At 48.8% G+C, this 19,155-nt stretch overlaps 1 protein-coding gene across 10 annotated transcripts in view; it reads left to right on the top strand.

Moving 5' to 3' along the window:
* Positions 1-19,155, top strand: part of Gsdme (gasdermin E) — a 61,600-nt gene that overhangs the window by 34,987 nt on the left and 7,458 nt on the right. For 2 of the 10 annotated variants that reach the window (XM_039107727.2, XM_039107726.2), the window contains exons 4-9: positions 1,402-1,573; positions 3,434-3,554; positions 9,532-9,696; positions 11,306-11,433; positions 13,008-13,209; positions 16,025-16,098. In XM_039107727.2, the coding sequence (XP_038963655.1) occupies positions 1,402-1,573; positions 3,434-3,554; positions 9,532-9,696; positions 11,306-11,433; positions 13,008-13,209; positions 16,025-16,098 (862 nt within the window). The other 8 variants (XM_063286213.1, XR_005503244.2, XM_039107728.2 and 5 more) reach the window with 8 other exon arrangements.

Below are 19,155 nucleotides of genomic sequence, written 5' to 3'. Positions count from 1 at the left end.
AACACAGAGGGGTCCTTCGTAAGGCCCAATGGGGCGGCTACAGTTGGTGCTTATGCTTGTGGCACTGGAAGCCATGTTCATGGAGTTTAGGGTCTAGATGCATTCTCCAGACCCCAGCAGTGGCAATGGGGCATGTAATACATTCTCTTTGTTGTGTAGCCATCAGCACTATTTGCCTCTGGAATTTTCCACCTCCTCCAAGGAGAACTCCGTAGCCATTGAGCAATTAGTTTTTCCTGATTCCTCCAGCCTTCCAGCCTCAGAACTCTAGTCTTCGCTATCATTGGGAATCTGTCTACTCTAGATCATCCCTAAATATGGAATCTTACAGCGTCTGTCCCTTTTGGTGGCTGATTTTGCTTAGTATGAGGGTTAAAGTTTTTTTCATGTTGTAGCATGTGTCAGAGCTGACTTCTCCCATGGTGACCAGACCCATGTTATGGATAAGCCACTATTTATCTCTATTTATATGTGTATCGTGGGTTGGTTAGTACCCTGGCCAGTTAGTTTGTCCACTTCAAGGTTGCTTCCAAGACCCGAGGAACCCAAAGTGTACCTAGGATGGACCACCTGCCCCTTTGTGGCCGGAGAGGGGTGCTGAGGCTGCAGGTGGCTAACCTCGGGTGTCTGAGAAGCAGAGGATGAGCCTTTCCTTCCCAAGCTGACTGCAGCTTTTCCTGCCCTTCCATAGCTATGGGAGGGTTATGCTATGTTAACTGGGATCTCCCAGGAACATATCTCATCATTGGCTTGGACATCAATGTTTAGCTGGAACTGAGGCCTGACCTTGAAATTTTACATGGCTCAGGATGGGGAACCTGTGGTCTTAGCTGGATGGTCTGGGGCAGCCTATGTCAAATGGCTTCTGTCTCTGTGATAGAAACCCCACTGGGAAGTTATACATTCTTCCTGTAGTCTCATCAAGGTTCCAGTCTGATCTCCTGCCACAGCCTGCACTTTAACCTGTGCCTCTCGCCTGTGAGAAGCCACTGTGCCTCTCATCAGAATGACCCTGCGTTTCAGAAGAGGGCAGATGTCCACCATGATGTCTGTCACCCTTCTACTCAACCCAGTCCCACCCGGAAGACTGGGGTGGGGAGCAGCTGTCCTGTAGCATGTCTTTCCATTGTTCTTCACTGAAACCAGTGTGAATGTTGGGAACTTTGTGATTAAGAGTATAATCCCTTGGCCCTCCTTCCAGTGTCCAGCCTGTCCTTCGGCTGGTCTGTGTGGCCTCAGGAGCGCTTGGCAGAAGCCATTCTAGGTAACCTGCCTCTGCTCTCATCACTAGGAAATTAATGAAACCCACTGTTCCCTCTTTTGGCTGCAAGATAATATTCTGGTCCCTGCCCCAGTCTCCCTGGAGGCAGAGGGTTATTTATGATGACTTTTCTTTTTCAGAACAGTTAATCTGGACAGCCTGGTGCTCCAGCAGGTGCTAGAGAGCAGGAACGAGGTCCTGTGCGTGCTGACGCAGAAGATCGTGACAACACAGAAGTGTGTGATTTCTGAGCACGTGCAGTCGGAGGAGACGTGCGGAGGCATGGTGGGGATCCAGACCAAGATTGTGCAGGTGCCACACCTCAGCATGGAGGACGTTTCTCACGGGCCCCTTTTCTAGTGTCTTCCTCAGTCAGAACTCTTCCTGTAGAGAGTTAGGAATGGGACGGACTCATGCTGGCTCTAGTAAACAAGTCATCCCTGGGTCATGTGACTAAGCTCTGAGCCATCTGGCCTCAGTCACTGTGAAGCGTGCTGTTGTGAGCAACCCTCCTTCCTGGAAAGTCGAGGCTGCTTCCTCTTGGAGCTGGTGGCTCCAGGCTTTCTTCAGGTTTATTACAATGCATGTAAAGAGCTCTTCTGTCTGGATCTCATCAGATCATGTCGGTTGTGTCTATTTCTTCATCTGTGGTGATAGAACTCTCGTGGCTAGCAGGGCCTGGGCCCAGCACTGCCCTTTGTGGATGTAGAGCGCTGCCTTTAAGGACATTGTTTAGTCAGGCACCAGTCAGGCCAGGAACAAGAAAATTTGTCTGTCTGTTTATGATTTACCGTCTTGTCCAGATTCCAAGCTGATCCAGGGATGTTCTAAAATGAGAGAAATAGGCAGCCATCTGCTTAAACTGCTTCCCCTCAGCTGGCCACAGGGCTTATAATCTTCTTGGTAGTTTCCCTCTTGGTATTTGGCACTGGCTTTTTCTAGAAGACTCAGGAGGGCTGTATTTGGAAGTGGCCTGCGTGAGGCATGGCGTAAGTCTACAGTCATGCCAGGTAGGCTGGTGAGTAGGCTCGACAGCAGAGGGGAGAGGGGGCCTGATGGAGGTGGCTTCAGCTTGCCCTGCTGACACTTCTGCCCATGGTCACCACCTGCTGAAGGTCTGGTCCTGTGAGTTGGAGCCCAGCTGCTACTGTTTCTTGATTCGAATACTTGGATAGGGGCAGATGGCTAAGCTGTGTTGTCTGTCTCCAGTGTTTGGCCAACAAATAGATCTCCAGCTTCCCGTCCCTGAGGTACTACAGGAAGGGCTCTTTCCTGCTTGACACCCCAGCCCTGACCATCCATCTTCCTTCCGTCTCTTTCCCAGAGCCTTCCCCACGGTCTTGTCTGTGCACAGAGCACATCCACGGGTGTGTGAACGTCTCAATGAGGACTTCCCAGACAACCTTTAATCCTGTTGGGTTTTTCCCTGAGATTTCAGAGTTGTTACTTGAACGGGGAGAAGTTTTATCTTATCTGCAGTCATATATCACTTAGCTGTGCTCCAAGTTCCACAGCACTTGGTGATTTTGTTAGTGGTGACGTCACAGTGGAGAGTCAGTCACACAGGCCTGGATGTCTGCAGAGAGTCATGGTGTACCCGAGGGATGCCAAGAACCTGAGATGCATGAGGCTACTGCCAGCCTAACTCAGCACACTCCCTCCCTCCCTCCCTCCCTCCTTCCCTCCCTCCCTCCCTCCCTCCTTCCTTTAAAAACTGTACTCTAGAATACTGTAAAGTGTAATATTATAGATGCAGTCTAGTGTACATGAGCCCTGGCACAGTCACTTATAACAACCGGGTGTTCCATGCTGACAGTGACTGTAGGTACAGGGGGCCTGTTTGCAGCATCACCACAGACATGAGTGATGCCTTCTGCAGTGACGGCAGAGTACACATGATGGCACTAGGAGATAGGCATATTTTGGTTCCGTTAATCACAGTGCTGTGGGACCACAGTGGTGTAATATGGTTGTTGCCAAAGCATAGTTCTGGGGTACAGCTTCCTACTTCATGCTCTGGCACCTTAACCATGCCACCAGATCCCAGTGCCAGCTCCTCCTTCCTTAGCTCTGTGGACATTTCCCAGCATTCTTAGGGGGCTAGACATAGAAGTGGCAGGAAGAAGCCAGGAGTGCCTGAGTATACAAGCAGGAACATGCTCTTGCCCACAGGTATCAGCAATGGAGGACGGGACGATCACCACGGACACCAATGTTATGCTGGAGATCCCTGCTGCCACCACCATTGCCTATGGCATCATGGAGCTGTATGTGAAAAAGGACGGCCAGTTTGGTGAGTCCTCATGAAGTATGCCCTGGTAGGAAGAGAGAGGACAGGGTAGCATAGGAGTGTCAGAGTGTCTAGGATCTGACTTTGGGCAGTAGGAGGCACTGGGGAGTTGGGTGAGGGGAGCCAGGGGCTTCATGCACATCCTGCTCCTCAGGTGTCACTGAGCCACGGGAGGAACATGGGCTCTGTGCCATCCAGACCTCCTGTGAAGCTGTCGAGTCTTCCCCAGCTTAAGGCCCCATGGAGTGACTTTTTCTTGCCGTGATAAAGTACCACGACTAGACAACTAATAGAAGAAAGGATTTGTTTGGGCTTACAGATCTAGAGGGCTGGAAGGCCATCCTGTTGGGGAAGCAGCAGACAAGATGGCAGGAACAGGGTACTGAGATCTCACATCCTTGACTGGAAGCATGAAGCAGAGGGAACTGATAGTGGAGTAACTCTCGCAGCCCACTTCCAGTGACATCCCATGGCAAGGCTACACCCTCTAAACCTCCCCACACAACACCACCATCTGAGGAACAAATGTTGAAGACTACGGAGAGCATTTTTCATGTAAGGCACCACAGGACTCCTGCTCAGAAGTGAGTGAGAGTCCCTGGTGTGTCCTGGTGGGGTTAAGTTAGCTGAGATTAGTCATCGACCACCCTGAGCTGTTAACATTATCCTCCTCGTGGTGAGCCCACCACCCCTCCCAACATGAAACCCATATTGCAACTGGACCTTGCTCTGGGGATCATAAGTGCCATTGCTATTGGTAGAAGAAAATAAGGGTCGTTCTTTCTTACTTTCTGTTTACTCTAGATCAATGGTTCTCAACCTGTGGGGTAAGACCCCTTTAAGGGTTGAATGACCCTTTCACAGGGGTTGCCTAGGACCATCAGAAAGCACTGATATATACAAAATGATTCATAACAGTAGCAAAATTACAGTTATGAAGTAGCAATGAAAATAGTTTTACAGTTGGGGGTCACCACAGCAGGAGGAACTGTATTAAAAGGTCAGCACTAGGAAGGCTGAGAAGCACTGCTCTAAATGCTCAAGGCCCCTCCCTTCCTGTTCCCAATGAGAATGCTACCTGATTGCTTTGTGGGAGCAAGAATGGGTAAAGGTAGCATCACAAACTGTTGTTAACATTTCTAGGTAGGATAATGGCTTTGTCCACTAAAAAAAAAAAAAAAAAAAAGACATCTGTCTGTTGGAAGTTTCTTCTGAAGTGTCACAGATGAATAATCTGCTTGTGGTTTGCTTCCAAAATGGCATCAGGGAATGTATGTGGTGTGAGTGGGGAAAAGGAGGAAGGCCTGGGTGACAGTTGCTGAGACTAGCAGATGAGCAGCTTGGTCCTTGTAACTGTGTGCTCTTGGTAAGTGTGACCTTTGCCCTAGAGAATAGGCTACACGTGTGTCTGTTTGTCACTCTCTCATTTATCTTTCTTTAAAAAAAAAAGATTTATTCATTATTTTATGTATGTGAGTACACTGTAGCTGTCTTCTGACACACCAGAAGAGGGTGTCACATCCCCTTACAGATGGTTGTGAGCCACCATGTGGTTGCTGGGAATTGAACTCAGGACCTCTGGAAGAGCAGTCAGTGCTCTTAACCGCTGAGCCATCTCTCCAGCGTCCTCCCATCTATCTTGATGGAGGGGTAAGGTGAGCTGGCCTCCTGTAAAACTGTATTGGCTCTCAGGAAGCCCATGCAACATACCTCAGTGCTCGGTTGCAAAGGTGGGAACTAAGGCACATCCAAGGGTCTGAACAAGCATGGAACAAAACCCTGAGCCTCCCGCACTAGTTTGTCCATTGGCCAAAGAGAAGCCTGAATTTTGGGGAGTGGACATGATTTGCTTAAGGAGACAGTAAGAGAAGATGCCAGTTTTAAGAAACTGATCAAGAATGCCAGGTAAGGGAAACCTGGGCTGCTAAGAGCACAGGGGTGGTGACTATATCCTGGTTCGGCTGGTTTGCAGCGTTTGCATTAGAGAGAGAGGGAGGAAGACAGAGAGAAAGAGTGAGAGAGAAGGGAGGGGGAGGGGGAATTGGAGAGAGAGAGAGAGAGAGAGAGAGAGAGAGAGAGAGAGAGAGAGAGAGAGAGTCAGAGTCTTATGTGACCCAGGATGGCATTGGACTGGCTATATTGATGAGGATACCTCCAAATACTGGAGTCTCAGGTTTAGGCTACCACACCCAGACACCCTCTGTTACTTTCTTCTCTGCCTCCTTCTTTTCCTCCCTCCCTCCTTCCTCCTCCTTACCCTCTTCCTCTTCTATTTGCTTCCAAGCACACCTGAAGGGGATCAGATTGTTTCTAGTGTCTGCGTATGATAGGCAGTGTTTATATCATATGTATAGCTCAGTCCAGCCGGGGCAGATGCTTCAGGGGCCTCTCAGGCCTCGACTGAAGGTCACTCTGTTATTTTCACCTGCTTTCTTGAGGCTCCGTTGGTGAACACCATAAATATCCTAGAGCACAATACTATGATAGACTACTAACTGTGATTAACCACCATCAAACTAATTTACCCAGCCAGCACGTCACATAATTGGCATTTGGGGGAGGGGGAGGGGGGTGGCGCCTACATTGCGGTTATATTAGTTTTAGTTGAGAGCTTTATAAATGGTTACCCTTGTTTATTTGTGTTTGTGTGTTATGTGAGTGTGTGTGTATGTGAGTGTGTGTGTATGTGAGTGTGTGTGTTTTGTGAGTGTGTGTGTATGTGAGTGTGTGTGTTATGTGAGTGTGTTTGTATGTTATGTGAGTGTGTTTGTATGTTATGTGAGTGTGTGTGTGAGTGTGTGTCTTATGTGAGTGTGTGTGTATGTGAGTGTGTGTGTATGTGAGTGTGTGTTATGTGAGTATGTGTATGTGTGTGTGTGTTATGTGAGTGTGTGTGTGTTATGTGAGTGTGTGTGTATGTGAGTGTGTGTGTATGTGAGTGTGTGTGTTATGTGAGTGTGTGTGTTATGTGAGTGTGTGTATGTGAGTGTATGTGTATGTGAGTGTGTGTGTGTGTGTATGTGTGTACGTGCGTGCACACACAGGTGCATGCCATGGCCTGCTTGTGGAGGTCAGAGAACACCTTGTGGGAGTCAGGTTTCACTTTCCACTTTGTGGGTCCTGGGTACCCAATTCACGCGCATCATTAGTCTTGGTGGCAGTCCCTTACTCACTGAGTCACTTTACTGTCCCGTGTTTGTTGAGCATTCAATAACCTCACAGGCTAAAGTCCACAAGACCCTGGTAAACACAGCCAAGTCTTCTTCCTCCTATCCAGCTGAGACTGTGTGTCCTGCCCCATCCCCACCCCATTTCTCAGCCACAGGGAACAGAATGGCTGCTCTGCATTCCTTCCGGGAGAGCAGCACCCTTCAGGGTTGGCGTGAGCAAGGGAGCTTGGTGTTTCCTTTCTGTGTCTGACCTGTGCTCCCCACACAGTATCTCCTGGGTTCATCCATGTTGTCCTACACGATGAGATTTTATTTATTCGGTGGCTGAGTCAGATTCCTTTCTGTAAATGGGCCATGTTTTCTTGATCTGGTCATCTGTTGTTGAGCATGTGGGTTGATTCTAAGTCAGTTATCACGCAGTATTGCTGCCGCTGCGGGGCTCTCTCAGTTTATTTTGCTGTTGTTATTGGGTTTAGATTATTTTATTTTCTGTGTGTGCTTGGCCTGTGTGCATGTATATGCACACCTGTGTGCCTGGCATCTCAGGATTGCAGAGGGAGCATCAGAGTTAGGGATGGTTGAGGACAACCCACGTGGGTACTGGGGAGCCAAACCCAGGTCAGCTGAGCCAGCTCTCCAGTCCTGTCAGCCTTGTCTTGAAGGAGTGAATTCAGTCAAGGGACAGAACATTGAGCAGATGCTCACTTAACAAAGCAACAGAAGAGCAGAGCAAAGCAACGCCCGCAGGGGTGAGAGTGGGTGTCCCTGGGTGGGGAGTCCCAGGGGTGCTGGGGCGGGGTTAAATAAGTTTTTATGATTATTTATTGAGTGGCTGATTTATGAGGTCCAAAATCACAGTGGACCAGATCTTCCTCTCAAGTTATTTCTTCCCATAATTCCTACAAAAGGGGGAGGGGCTGGCAGGCTGACAAGCCGTAATGCTAGTAGTGATGTTGTGGTGACCTTGAGTCTTGAGGATGCTGAGCCTGATATGGATGGATGTCCTGTTGCCTCCCTTCTGCTGACATAGGAAGGACCTACTGACCTACTTCAGCTTCAACGATGTTTATGAACAAAGGACATTCCAGCTGTGGGGGTGGGGGTGAGGGACATGGCTACTAAGATATGGCCACATTATCCTAGGTGACCTCACGTCTAAGTCCTTGCCTGAGCTGGTCTGGGGTGGTTGGCACTAGGTGATGGCTCGTTAGAAGCTGTCTTTTTCTCAGTGTAGGCTGTTGGAGTTAGACATAGGGTATGGGAAAGGGCCACAGCACCTTTCAGGAGGGATGGGGTTGCTTGGTAGGATTCCTCCAGAGCCTGCTAAGACTTGCTTCCTGGTTTCTCTCAGAGGCCGGTCCTTTCTCTCCCTGGCCAATCTGTATCTCATGCTCAGCTGCCATCCGTTTCCTTCTCATTCCCAGGGCTCCCATCTCCATGGTTTAACCCTAGCATCTATGTTTAACCCACACACTTGTTTCCGTAACAGCATTAGCATTAGTTCCATTGATGGTTCTCACAGTTGGGTATATAATAGGACAGAACTTCCTCATAACTGAAACTTGGGGTCCTTTAGCCAGTGTGTTCCCATTTCCTCTACCTTGTAGGCCCTAACCATCATTGTTTTTCCCCAATTCTGTGAGATTTACTAATCTAGATTCTACAAATGGATGTGAGCACACAGTGTTGTCTTTCTGTTTCTGGGGTTTAATATTCTCTAGATCCACATACAGGTTTCTTTTTTCAAGAATGAGTAATATTCCATTATGTGCATGTAAATGCATTTTAAAATTCAATTCTGTGACTATGTGTCATTTCTCAAAGGTCCTTTGTAAATGGGGCCCATGTGAGGATTTGGCTATGAACTCTGGGAGGATCCTTGGTGGCTGGAAGGCAGGAAAAAGCTCTTTTCTGCCTAACTGCCTACAGCTCATTTGAGGTAGCTGTTTCTCCAAGGGACTTCTTTTGCCTTTTATGCTTTCTGAATTCCGCTGTCTCCCTCAGCCCCCATCCCTGTCTTTGGTTTATTTCCCATGTCCTGGCCTTAGGGGCAGCCTCTGTCCTCTGTGGAGCATCTACCTTTGCGTATTGTGGCAGGACCAATAACCATTAAATGGTTCTGCTTCTCTCCCTTCCTTCCCATCTGTATGTCCTGTCACTCTTCACATGGAACCCACAGGCCCTCCTAAGCTTGCTGTAGGGCAGGGCAAGTCTGTCAGCCACTCTATGCCTCATCAGACCTTGTGTAAAAACCCTCAAGTGAGCAGACATGGTGGCATGTGTCCGAAATCCCAGCACTTGTGAGGCTGAGGCAGGAGGATCTGGGGTTAGAGATTAGCCTGGGCTACACAGTAAAACTGTTAGATTTTCCTGTTGCTGTGACAAAACATTGACCAAAGGCAACTCAAGGAAGAGGTTAATTTGACTTACGGTTCCAGGGAGAGGAGTCCATCATGAAGGGGCAGAGGCATATCAGCAAGTGGCAGGCAAGCCAGCAGGAAGCGGAGATCACATAGGGTGACAGTGGCTCACAGGCTGTAACTCAGAGCCCTTCCTGAGTGACTTTCTTCCTCTAGCAGGACTGCACCTTCCAAACAGTGCCACTAAACTGGGGACCAAACGCTCAAATGCTCAGTCTTTGGGAGTTATTTCCCATTCAAACCACCCGACTTGGTCTCAAAAAACAGATGCAAAGAAGCGAAAGCCTTTTTGGATGTCTTCTACCACAGTCTGATGTAGGTAAAATGAGTCTGAGGTGTGAATGAGCTGTGCTAACCCGTGCCTGGCTTGGGCTTTTCTCCCCACTACAGAATTCTGCCTCCTTCAAGGGAAACATGGTGGCTTCGAGCAGGAGAGGAAAGTAGATTCTGTCTACTTGGACCCCCTGGCCTACAGAGAGTTTGCCTTTCTGGACATGCCAGATGGGGGTCAAGGGATCTCTTCACAGGATGGGCCACTACGTGTTTTAAAACAAGGTATGGCCTGTGGTTATGGCTAGATGGCGAAGTGGACTCTCTCTCCCAAGTGGTGATCCCCTTGAACCTTCAAGATGCCCTTGAATCTTTGGCTGGGCCCCATCTTGGGTGCTGTGTTTTGGAGAATGGAGTCCCTAGGAGTCAAAGTGGGAAGCCAAAGGATTGCAGTGGTCAGGGGCCTGGCAGTTTTCTTTCCTTGTTTGGAACCTAACTGACTACTGAGAATGGCCAGTAATGTGCAGCGTTAGAGCCCTCAGGATCTGTTATCAGCTTTGATATGTCCCAGGCTTCACTACACAGCAGGCTGCTCTTTGTCAGCCTGGGAAAAACCATTGAGGTTTCCCACCCACATGGCAGAGGGCTGCATCTCTGAACTGCTAATGGCAATTTGCCTTGCTCCTTTTAGCTTATTCCTTCAGAGTTGGTTTGCTTTCCTGGGTGCAGGACAGCAGTGTGCAGTAGGAACAATTAGGCTAGAAAAGGGGAAGAGCTTAGGAGAAACCGGGGATGCTGTGCCTTGGAAAGCAGTTCCTCCCAGGGATTCCTCTCTAACCAGAGGATGCTGCTCCTGGCTCAGTACTAGAGGACAGGGTGATGGAGACCCAGGGTTATGGTAGATCCATCCTGGGATAAGAGTTAACTCATCTTGGGGCCATGAAGCTAAGAGTGTGCTGCAAAAATGTGAGGCGACATTTCTTTTTCTCACTGTGCTGAGCTGGGTCAGCCATCCTCATTGGCTAGAGTTCCCTGGGCAGCTCAGGATGGTGGCAGGTGTAGCAGGAGGGGTGGGCTGGTCTTTGAGCCCTCAGATTCTAGGCTAACCAAGACAGCTTCTCTCTTCAGGCAAGGGCCGACGAAGACCGAACTGTATTCCCCAGGAGGTTTTGAAGATGTGGCTTGGTTCTGTGTCCAGCCTGTAGGGTGTTCAGCAATTGTTTCCTAGACCTCCATCAGCAAGGCTGTGCACTTAGTGTCAATGCACAGCCCTTGGCAGGAAAGCACTATCCCAGTCCATCTTCTTCTGGCTTAATTTACTAGGAACTTTTGACTGTCTTCAGGAAAAGAGAAGAGGATTACAGGGGGCAGGCTCCCAGGGCCCCTTCAGAGGATGCGAGAGGAGGAGTGAAGTGTAAACCTGAGCTCATCTTGAACAGAAAGGAAAGGAGCAGGGAGGGAAGTAGAAGCTATGTTTGCCATGAATGCAGAGTGCTGGCCCTTTGAACATGCATTGGAAACAAGCATGCCAGATGCAGTGCATGTCTGGACAGCGCTGGGAAAGATGTGTTTGCAGAGCAGTGTGGCTCTTGCTTAGTGATTCAGCCTTGAGAATGCACTTTTATAGACAGAATGCCAAAGAAGAGCCCAAGCGGCTTCCAGGTCAAGCCTAGCACTGCACAGGTAGAAAGAAGGGTGAGGTCTGGGATGTCTAAGAGGGCTTCCCTGTCCTCCTTTCCTTTCCTGTAGGTTCCCTGGCTGTTCAGTATCACTTAGGGTGCCGAGGATATCCAAGGCCCATAGCCAGTTCTGAACATGGAGTCCTTTGGGAGGAACTGGTGACTGGGAGGCAGGTTGTGTGCTTGGCCTGACTGCATCTGCTCTGCCTTCACAGCAACCCTGCACCTAGAGAGGAGCTTCCGTTCCTTTGCGGTGTTGCCTGCCCAGCAGCAGATGGCGCTGTTCTGCATCCTGCAGAAAATCCTGTTTGATGAAGAACTCCTTAGGGCCCTGGAGCAAGTGGTAGGTGGGTAGGGGGGTTGTGGATTTGGGTTAGTACCTTGTTGCACAGGCTAGACCCTTCAGATTAGGCTTTGGGATGATTTGGAATGAAGTCTCACCACTTCTCTTTAACTCCAAAACTTGAAGCTGCCATCAGGCGGGAAGGAGTGTGTGACTTAGAACTATAAAGACGACTGCAGACTTGGTGCTTAAGCATATCAGCAATTAATCTCTTACAGACCTGGAGGGCAGCATCCAGAGTTGCCAGTGGCAGCAGGGATATACGCCTCTGAAAGCTCTGGGGAAGAATCCTTATTGCTTGCGGTTTCTGGTGGCTCCTGGCATTCCGTGGCTGGTGGCTTTTTTCTGTCGTGTTTTTCCTTGTACACTGGGGTCTTCTCTAGACACAGAACTCATTAAGGATCACCATGGCTGGATATAGAGTTCCCTTACTTGAGACTCTCATCCTAATTACACCTGCACAGACTCATTCCAAATGAGACTTCATTCTGAGACTGCAGGTGGGCGTGTATTCAGCTCACAGGGAAGGGGCATGTGGCAGAGCCTGTCAGCCTGTCCCATTCAGAACACAGACGAGGAGGTGTTTATCGCTTTGTTTTGCCAGGTTTGAGGGCCACGCCAGCTGCTCACCCTTCATCAGCTCAGATTCTTTTTTTTATACTTAACAAGGCTGAGACTTTGACAATTTCCTTTTCATTGCGACTTTGTTTTTAGTTTTCCTTCTTAGAAAGAAGGGATACTGCTCACACGCTTTAGGTGTTCAGAAAAATATCCATATCATCTTCCCACTTGAAGTGAAATTGTGCTGGAGAGCCTAGCAACCAGAGACAGAAATGCAGTTGTGCAAAAGGTCTAGTTTGACTTCCGGAGGATGCAGGGCTTAACCCTAGGAAGAACACAAATGTTTCAGAACCCCATGACTTTCACTTCCTAAAATAGCTCCTTCCTAGAGGGAAATGTCAGGTTAGTTCCCTATGTAGAGAGTAGCGGCTGCCCTGTCAGATGTTGGCAAAGCGTCTGCCTGCTGGTGGGTGTCAGAGAGGACACAGGGTACCTAGGGTATGGAACTAGTTCAAGGGCTCAGAACTGGCTCATGGGCAGTGCCATCCCACCCCTCAGCAACCTTGTCGTGATGGATAGAGCTACCTAGGGAAGGCTGGGGACGTACTATACTAAGCGTGCTTCTTTTAGAGTGTGAGAACCAGGAAGGGATGTTGCTTTTATGACCCCCTTGACAGTCTGATACATAGCCAATTGTTCCTGGTGTCTGGTAAAACTCAATATCCTGGCCTACTCTGTCAGGTTCTGTGTGCCCAGCACTTCTTGCATGACTCTTCCCCTTTGCATGTGGAAGGACAGTAGTTGGGCATGGCTCATCTGTATCCTCAGGAGGAAATTTAGTCACATAGATAGCATCAACGTTTGGACAAGGGCTCAGTGCTTGCTCTACCCGGAGAGGGTAAAGTGCGTGGAGAGCGTTGGTAAGGTACGGGCTGAGCAGGGGCTCAGTTGGGTTGCACTTCAGTGAGTTCTGGCTTCATCACAGTCTTTCTTCTTCCCTTTCTATGCTGTAGTGTGATGATGTGGCTGGTGGCCTCTGGTCCTCACAGGCTATATTGGCAATGGAGGAGCTGACAGGCAGTCAGCAGCAGGACCTCACAGCCTTCCTGAAACTGGTGGGATACAGGGTACAGGGAGAGCATCCTGGCCCGCAGGATGAGGTCAGCAACCAGAAGCTCTTTGCAACAGCCTACTTCTTGGTCAGTGCACTAGCAGGTATGGAAACCAAAATAAAAAAGAGCAGGACAATGCCTGCTCGGGCTGGGAGATGGTGTTGGCTTCTATCTGCTTCTGGACAGAGAAACAGTGATGACTGAGGAAGGGTTGGGACAGTTCTCTCCTTTTCAGTTCAGAGGGTAAGACGTGGAAGGCCAATAAAGAATCCTGTTACACTCTTGAGCCTCCACTTTAAGGGTGTGTCAGACTTACTCCAGGAGGACCACCTTCTGGTCCTCTCACTGGAGGTCACTTTCAAAACACAGCCAGTGATCCACAGCAGGGTCCAGATGGTGCTGTGTGGCGGTCACTTTCCTTCGGCAGCTGTTTTTCCTGATCCTCTCCTTCCTCCTTGTACGCGTGTGGCCTACTTCATGGTACTCTCAGCCTTCATGTGCTGTGTGATGCACATGTCCAGGAGGTAGGTTATGGCTGGGCTTCTGCATGGGTCTTGAAACAGCTTCCCAGGGGAGTGGATTTCGGTTACCATCGAGAGGACCTGTCACAGAGGCCTGTTGGTGCCTTCCCAGGGGAGTGGATTTTGGTTACCATCAAGAAGACCTGTCACAGAGGCCTGGTGGTGCCCCATGTGAAGCAGCTGGAGCTACAGCTCATCTCTGGAGATCCAGCTTCCCTCCAACACAAGCTACTAGGCACTGGGTTCCGGATACAGTGGCTTTCTCCTAACTACAGAGATAAGGACCCAGGGAACCTAAAGTATTTAAAATGAATGAAGAATATTTCAGCTTGCTTTTCTGACAGATATGGTTTGTCTCTTGCTCTGAATCACAGAGGCTTTGAATGGTTGAATGGAATTGGATACAGCACATAGGCTCTGTGAAATTCTACCTAGAGACTGGGACCAGCGTTAACAGTGAGCATGCTTCAGTAAAGACTTGTCAGGCTGCAGGCCAGACTCTAATAGCTTGTGAGAAGCCTTCTCACATATTCTATACTACTCAAACATTTCTATGAAGAATAGCCCATGGCTGACACGGACTACCCCAGAGTCCCATTCTTCCCAACCTGGACACAGCTCTGCAGCTGAGCAGAGGTGGCCCCACAAGAGGCTCTAACATAACATTTATTCCCATTTGGAAGCTGGATGTAGAGAAAACTTTAGGTGTAGCCAGTGTCTACATCAACCCTGTGCTTTTCTTCTAAGCTGTGGTCTCATTAGAGCAGCTGCAGCAGAAGATAGCTCATTTAAAGCTCTTTTTGGTAGTATCCTGGTGAGATCTGAACTCTTCCTTGGCCAACTCTTCCTAGATAGTATGGTCTCCTAAGATCTAGAGAAAGTGATAGAGGAGAAAGTGGTCCTTTTGGGTCTTGACAGTGCTACTTGGCTTTATCCTATTTAGCTGCTTCCAGCCCTGGTGTCTGGTCTCCTGGAACGCTGCTCTCACCACAGAACCTCATTTGTAATTGAACAGTCCTTTCCAGACTCGCTGGGGAGAGCTACACTGTCTTTTAGGCAGCAGTGGAGGGCAGAGCATGCCTGGCCCATGACAAGCATCAGGGTGAGCTATCTTTGTCCTATGCTCACAGTTCTGGGTAAGCAAGGATCTAGGGTTGAGGGGTACAGGAGTATTGCATGAGGCAAGAGGCACTCTGGAAGGTGAAGGGGTGGAAATGTGGGTGTGATCGTTCTTGGCTGACATGACGTGCCCTTCTCAGCACTGTGCTTTCTACTCTCATCTTCCTGTAGTAGGGTGAAGGCCTCCTTCGGAACACAGAAAACTCTGAACTTTGTTAGAGGCAGGTGCATGACCGCATTGGACGGCTGTGTTGGGGTTCTCTAGTGTGATTACCTACAGGGCTGCCTCTTCCCCCATGTCCTTTTGTTCTCTCTGGGTCACAGCCTCAGTGACACAGCTTCACACTGGGAGATATTTAATAGAGGCTTGCCTGGCACTCACTTCCATTTCTCTGGCAGGGTGGGGAATTGGCAGGACACTTTGGTATAGCTCCAGCCTCTCATGATGCTGCCCCAGCTTTGTCGTATCACTGATGCTCCAAGGACTACCACACCCACATTTCCTCCCCTTCACCTTCCAGAGTGCCTCTTGCCTCATGCAATTACTCCTGCTTTCTTTTCCAAAGGGACTGGCAGCATGATGGGACCCTTCATGTTTGTGCAGTGGCCTGACATGTGCCCCTAAATACTCTGTAGGAGCCCAAATGAACAGAACGAACAGGGTCTAGAGGTACCCCAGAGTATTTTATGTGTTATCATGTATGCCTATAAATCCCAGTACTGGGGAGAAACAGAATATGGCATATTCAAGGCTATTCTGGGTTAGCAAGGCTATGCCCCAGAAAACCAGAAACAAAGCATTCCAGCCTGGTTATGTGGAAGGGCTCTAACATCAGAGACTTTTGAGCTAAGCATCCTTTCCCAGAACCCATGCCCTTCTGACTAGCATGTTCAATGTCAGAGAACATCCTCTGGTGACTGGATTCCCAGAGATGTGACCACACCCTTGTATTTTTAGACAGTCTATATAGCTCTGACTGAATTAGAATGCACAGAGATTGTTTCTGTCTCCCAAGTGCTGGGATTAAGAGGGTGCTACCACACCTGGCCTGAGCACACATTTACTTTATCGAACTGGAGGTAGCAAGCTACTGAAATAGCATCACCTAGGTAGGCTGCAATGCTCTTTCCTTATAACACAAGGGCTCACTGCATCGCTCAGGCTGGTCCTTCTGCCTAACCTCTCAGGTGATGAGATTACAAGCATGCATCGCTGTGCCTGGCTTCCACAAACTTGTTTTTAACAGTGAAAATGACCAGAATGCATGTCTTTTACAGAAATGCCAGATAATGCCACAGTCTTCCTGGGGACTTGCTGCAAACTCCATGTTATTCCTTCACTGTGCCATTTGGTAAGGAACCTTTGGATGGGACAGTGGGGTGGAAAGGAATGGGGATGAGGGGTAGACGCTATCCAGCTAGTAAAAGATCTGGTTTCTCAGCTTGAGACAGTGCAAACAGGTGTCATCATTAACATGTGGGTGCTGTGGGAGGATGAGGTCCAAAGCAGTGTTTGCTCAAGAAACTGGCTAGCAGAGTGGCTGGGTCTACAGGTTCTAAACCATGTGCTTTCCCCAGTTTGGAGACTTTCAGCCATAGCTAAGCATGGCCGGGCCCGGCAATCTGTCGCTGATCACTGTAGTGGGAATGATTTGAAGCTGCTTTGTGTCACATTTGCCAGGAACTCACAGGGCTGCGTTGTCTGGAGGAGGTGTAGCTTCTTCCATTCTCCTAGAATATCAGTAGAGCTGGACACTCTCTGGAAATGTCACTGCGAGAGTAAAAGTGACCAGTAATGAGTCAAGTTACAGAGAGGGCAGTTAGCAGAGGAACCGGTAACTACCCCACTGCCCAGCTACTGTCACACAGGGCATACCTGGGTCGCTTTATTTTAAGTTCTAGAATGAGGCCAGAGTCCACTGCTAGCCCATAGAGCTACACTGGCCCTGCATGGACCACCTAGACAGGACCTACTTATGTTCTGTATGTCCTCTGGGAACACCAAACCATACAGGTTGTCCTGGATGTTGTTCTGTATGGAGGAGGTATAAAAGGCTAAGACCATTAGGTACTGATCACACAGCTGGCCAGATGCCATCCGCACTGACCATAGGCTGTGTCCTAGGGGACACTCAATTGTTTGGAGGCATGCCAGCCTATCTGAGAGCAGCTGAGGGTGCTGGCTGCTAGTGCAGTTTGATTATAGAAGTGAGTAATTGTCCTAATTGTATGCAGTGATGAGCGAAACAGCTCCGTTCTGTCCAGCAGCAGGGAGTGCTCAGCACTTCCGGTCTGAGTGTTTAGGGAGCAATCAAAGCTGTTCAGGAAGTGTAGGAAGAAGAAACTAGTGCTAAGGGAACCAGGCCTAATGAACTCACACTACAGTCAGCTCTGCTTCTGACCTTGGCTGTTGTTCATGACCAGGCAGGAACCAGACTCGGAGTTCCAAAATGGATGGACAGAGTCCTGCCTTTTCACTGGCTGCCTCCCTCCAGATACACTAGCCTGTCTTTGGAGGTTGCTCAACAAAGATAAATCATGTTTCCTTAAAAGATCTTCCTAGGTACCCTCAGGCAATCCAGGTAATGTCTGCAGACTGCCTGCTGTTCTCTTAAAAGAGCTGGGCTCCTGCAGGCACGGAGTATTATATACTTCTTCGAGTGACTGACTTAAAAGAGGACACCCAATCTACCTGCACTTCTGTTTGAAAGCTCAGGTAACTCTGAAGAGTCGTCCTGATGGGTTTTAGGTGAAGGGTCAGATAAGTTAACCATTTAGTGTGAACTGGTAGAAAAATCAGTAGAAAAATCTAGAAAATATTCCAAGTCAGGAATTGTGAAGGCAAAGGTTCTGGAAACACAATTAACAAATGACAGTCCCTACATCCGAATTCCTTCAGATACTCAAGACATTCTAACATTGCTGTTTACATTAATAAGCAACACAACCAGAGGATGGCTGAACGGTGTGTGTGTGCCTGCCACAAAGCAGAGGGAAAAACCCTTTATTTTGCAGAACTCTGGAAATCAGAAAAAAAAGTGACTAGAACTCTAAACAATGAGGGGAGCACGTGCTGTCTGTACCCTGCCCTTCACCACACCTGACACTGCTCTGGGAAAAGAACAGAAAATGGCAGCAGACCTCCTCATCTTGTAAGCCTGCAACTGTAACTGTGGAAGCCAGAGTACTCATTCATAGCTTTATGTCTGTTCTAAAGAACTAGCTTGTATATACAGGACTCTAAAGAGAGTGACAGCTGAGTTGGGCCTCCCATAATCAGCAGGACTCCTACCTTGTCAGAAACCTTGGGTCCTGTGCCCATATTAGGTGGAAGGCAGTGCAGTCAGAATTCTGTCACTTCAGACTCAGAAGTACCATATATATGCATGGGAGCAGATCTCCCTCCTCACCTTACAACCTTGAGGCTGTGGGGTTGTAGCTGCACTCGAAAACCTCAGCCTCACTTGCACCTGTCTACAATTCTAGGACTCCAGTGATCAATGGGTGACATCTGTACCCAGCCACACTGGGGACTAGGGAACTTTCCCTGTCTACAGTCCCAGCCCCACTCAGGCTTGAAGCTCAGATCATGGCTGCAATCTTCTGCTCCATGGCAAATGATGTCATAAGTCTCGGCCTCCCCACTGCTTACTCTTTGCATGACCTAGGTGTATTTCCACCTCGGCTTTGCAGCCTCAGACCACAGACATCAAAGAACAAGCCCACATACTACTCACATTAACCTAGTACACAAAGAGAAACTCTACTGTGTGCCCTGCCCCTCAAAGCATGGAAACCAGAACTACTGAGATAACCCAAGGCACCTGTCTTCCACAGTCCATAGACTTTGGGTTAGGGCTGTAGGTACTAAGTTTGTGATTATCTTGTGGGTCCCAGAGAAGGTACTCTCTGGATCGCACACCTCCACAAAAGTGGTTAAACTGTAGCTCCTTTAATTATTCCCATAGGACCAGGGAAGGGCTCATTCATGTTCCCATTCCTTAAATCGAATGGTTATCACAAGTGTTTATTGAGCAAGACCTGGGGAGTGGGTCTGGTTCTATTCTGTGGCTCAGGAATTGTGGGTACTGGTGCTACAGACCCAAGCATCTCCTACAACTCTCGGTGTGATCTATGCTTACCCGGACAGACCTAGGGACAACTCTTTCTGCACCTCATACCAAAGAGTCCTTAGCAGCTGAATACACTCTTGGAAGCCTATGCTTGCTGTAAAGCTCCACCTCAAGAAACTACTGTAGACAGGATAATTGATGTTCCCGTAGACCCTCGTGATAGGAACCAAGTAAGGTACCCCATAGGGATACTCTTTTGAGCTCATGTGTAACTAAAACCTGAGCATCTATCCAACTGACATTTAAACAAACAAAAATTCCTATAGAAAATGCCTC

Source organism: Rattus norvegicus, chromosome 4, assembly GCF_036323735.1.
Source record: "Rattus norvegicus strain BN/NHsdMcwi chromosome 4, GRCr8, whole genome shotgun sequence".
NCBI lineage: Eukaryota > Metazoa > Chordata > Mammalia > Rodentia > Muridae > Rattus > Rattus norvegicus.
This window is presented reverse-complemented; position numbering and strand designations above follow the sequence as displayed.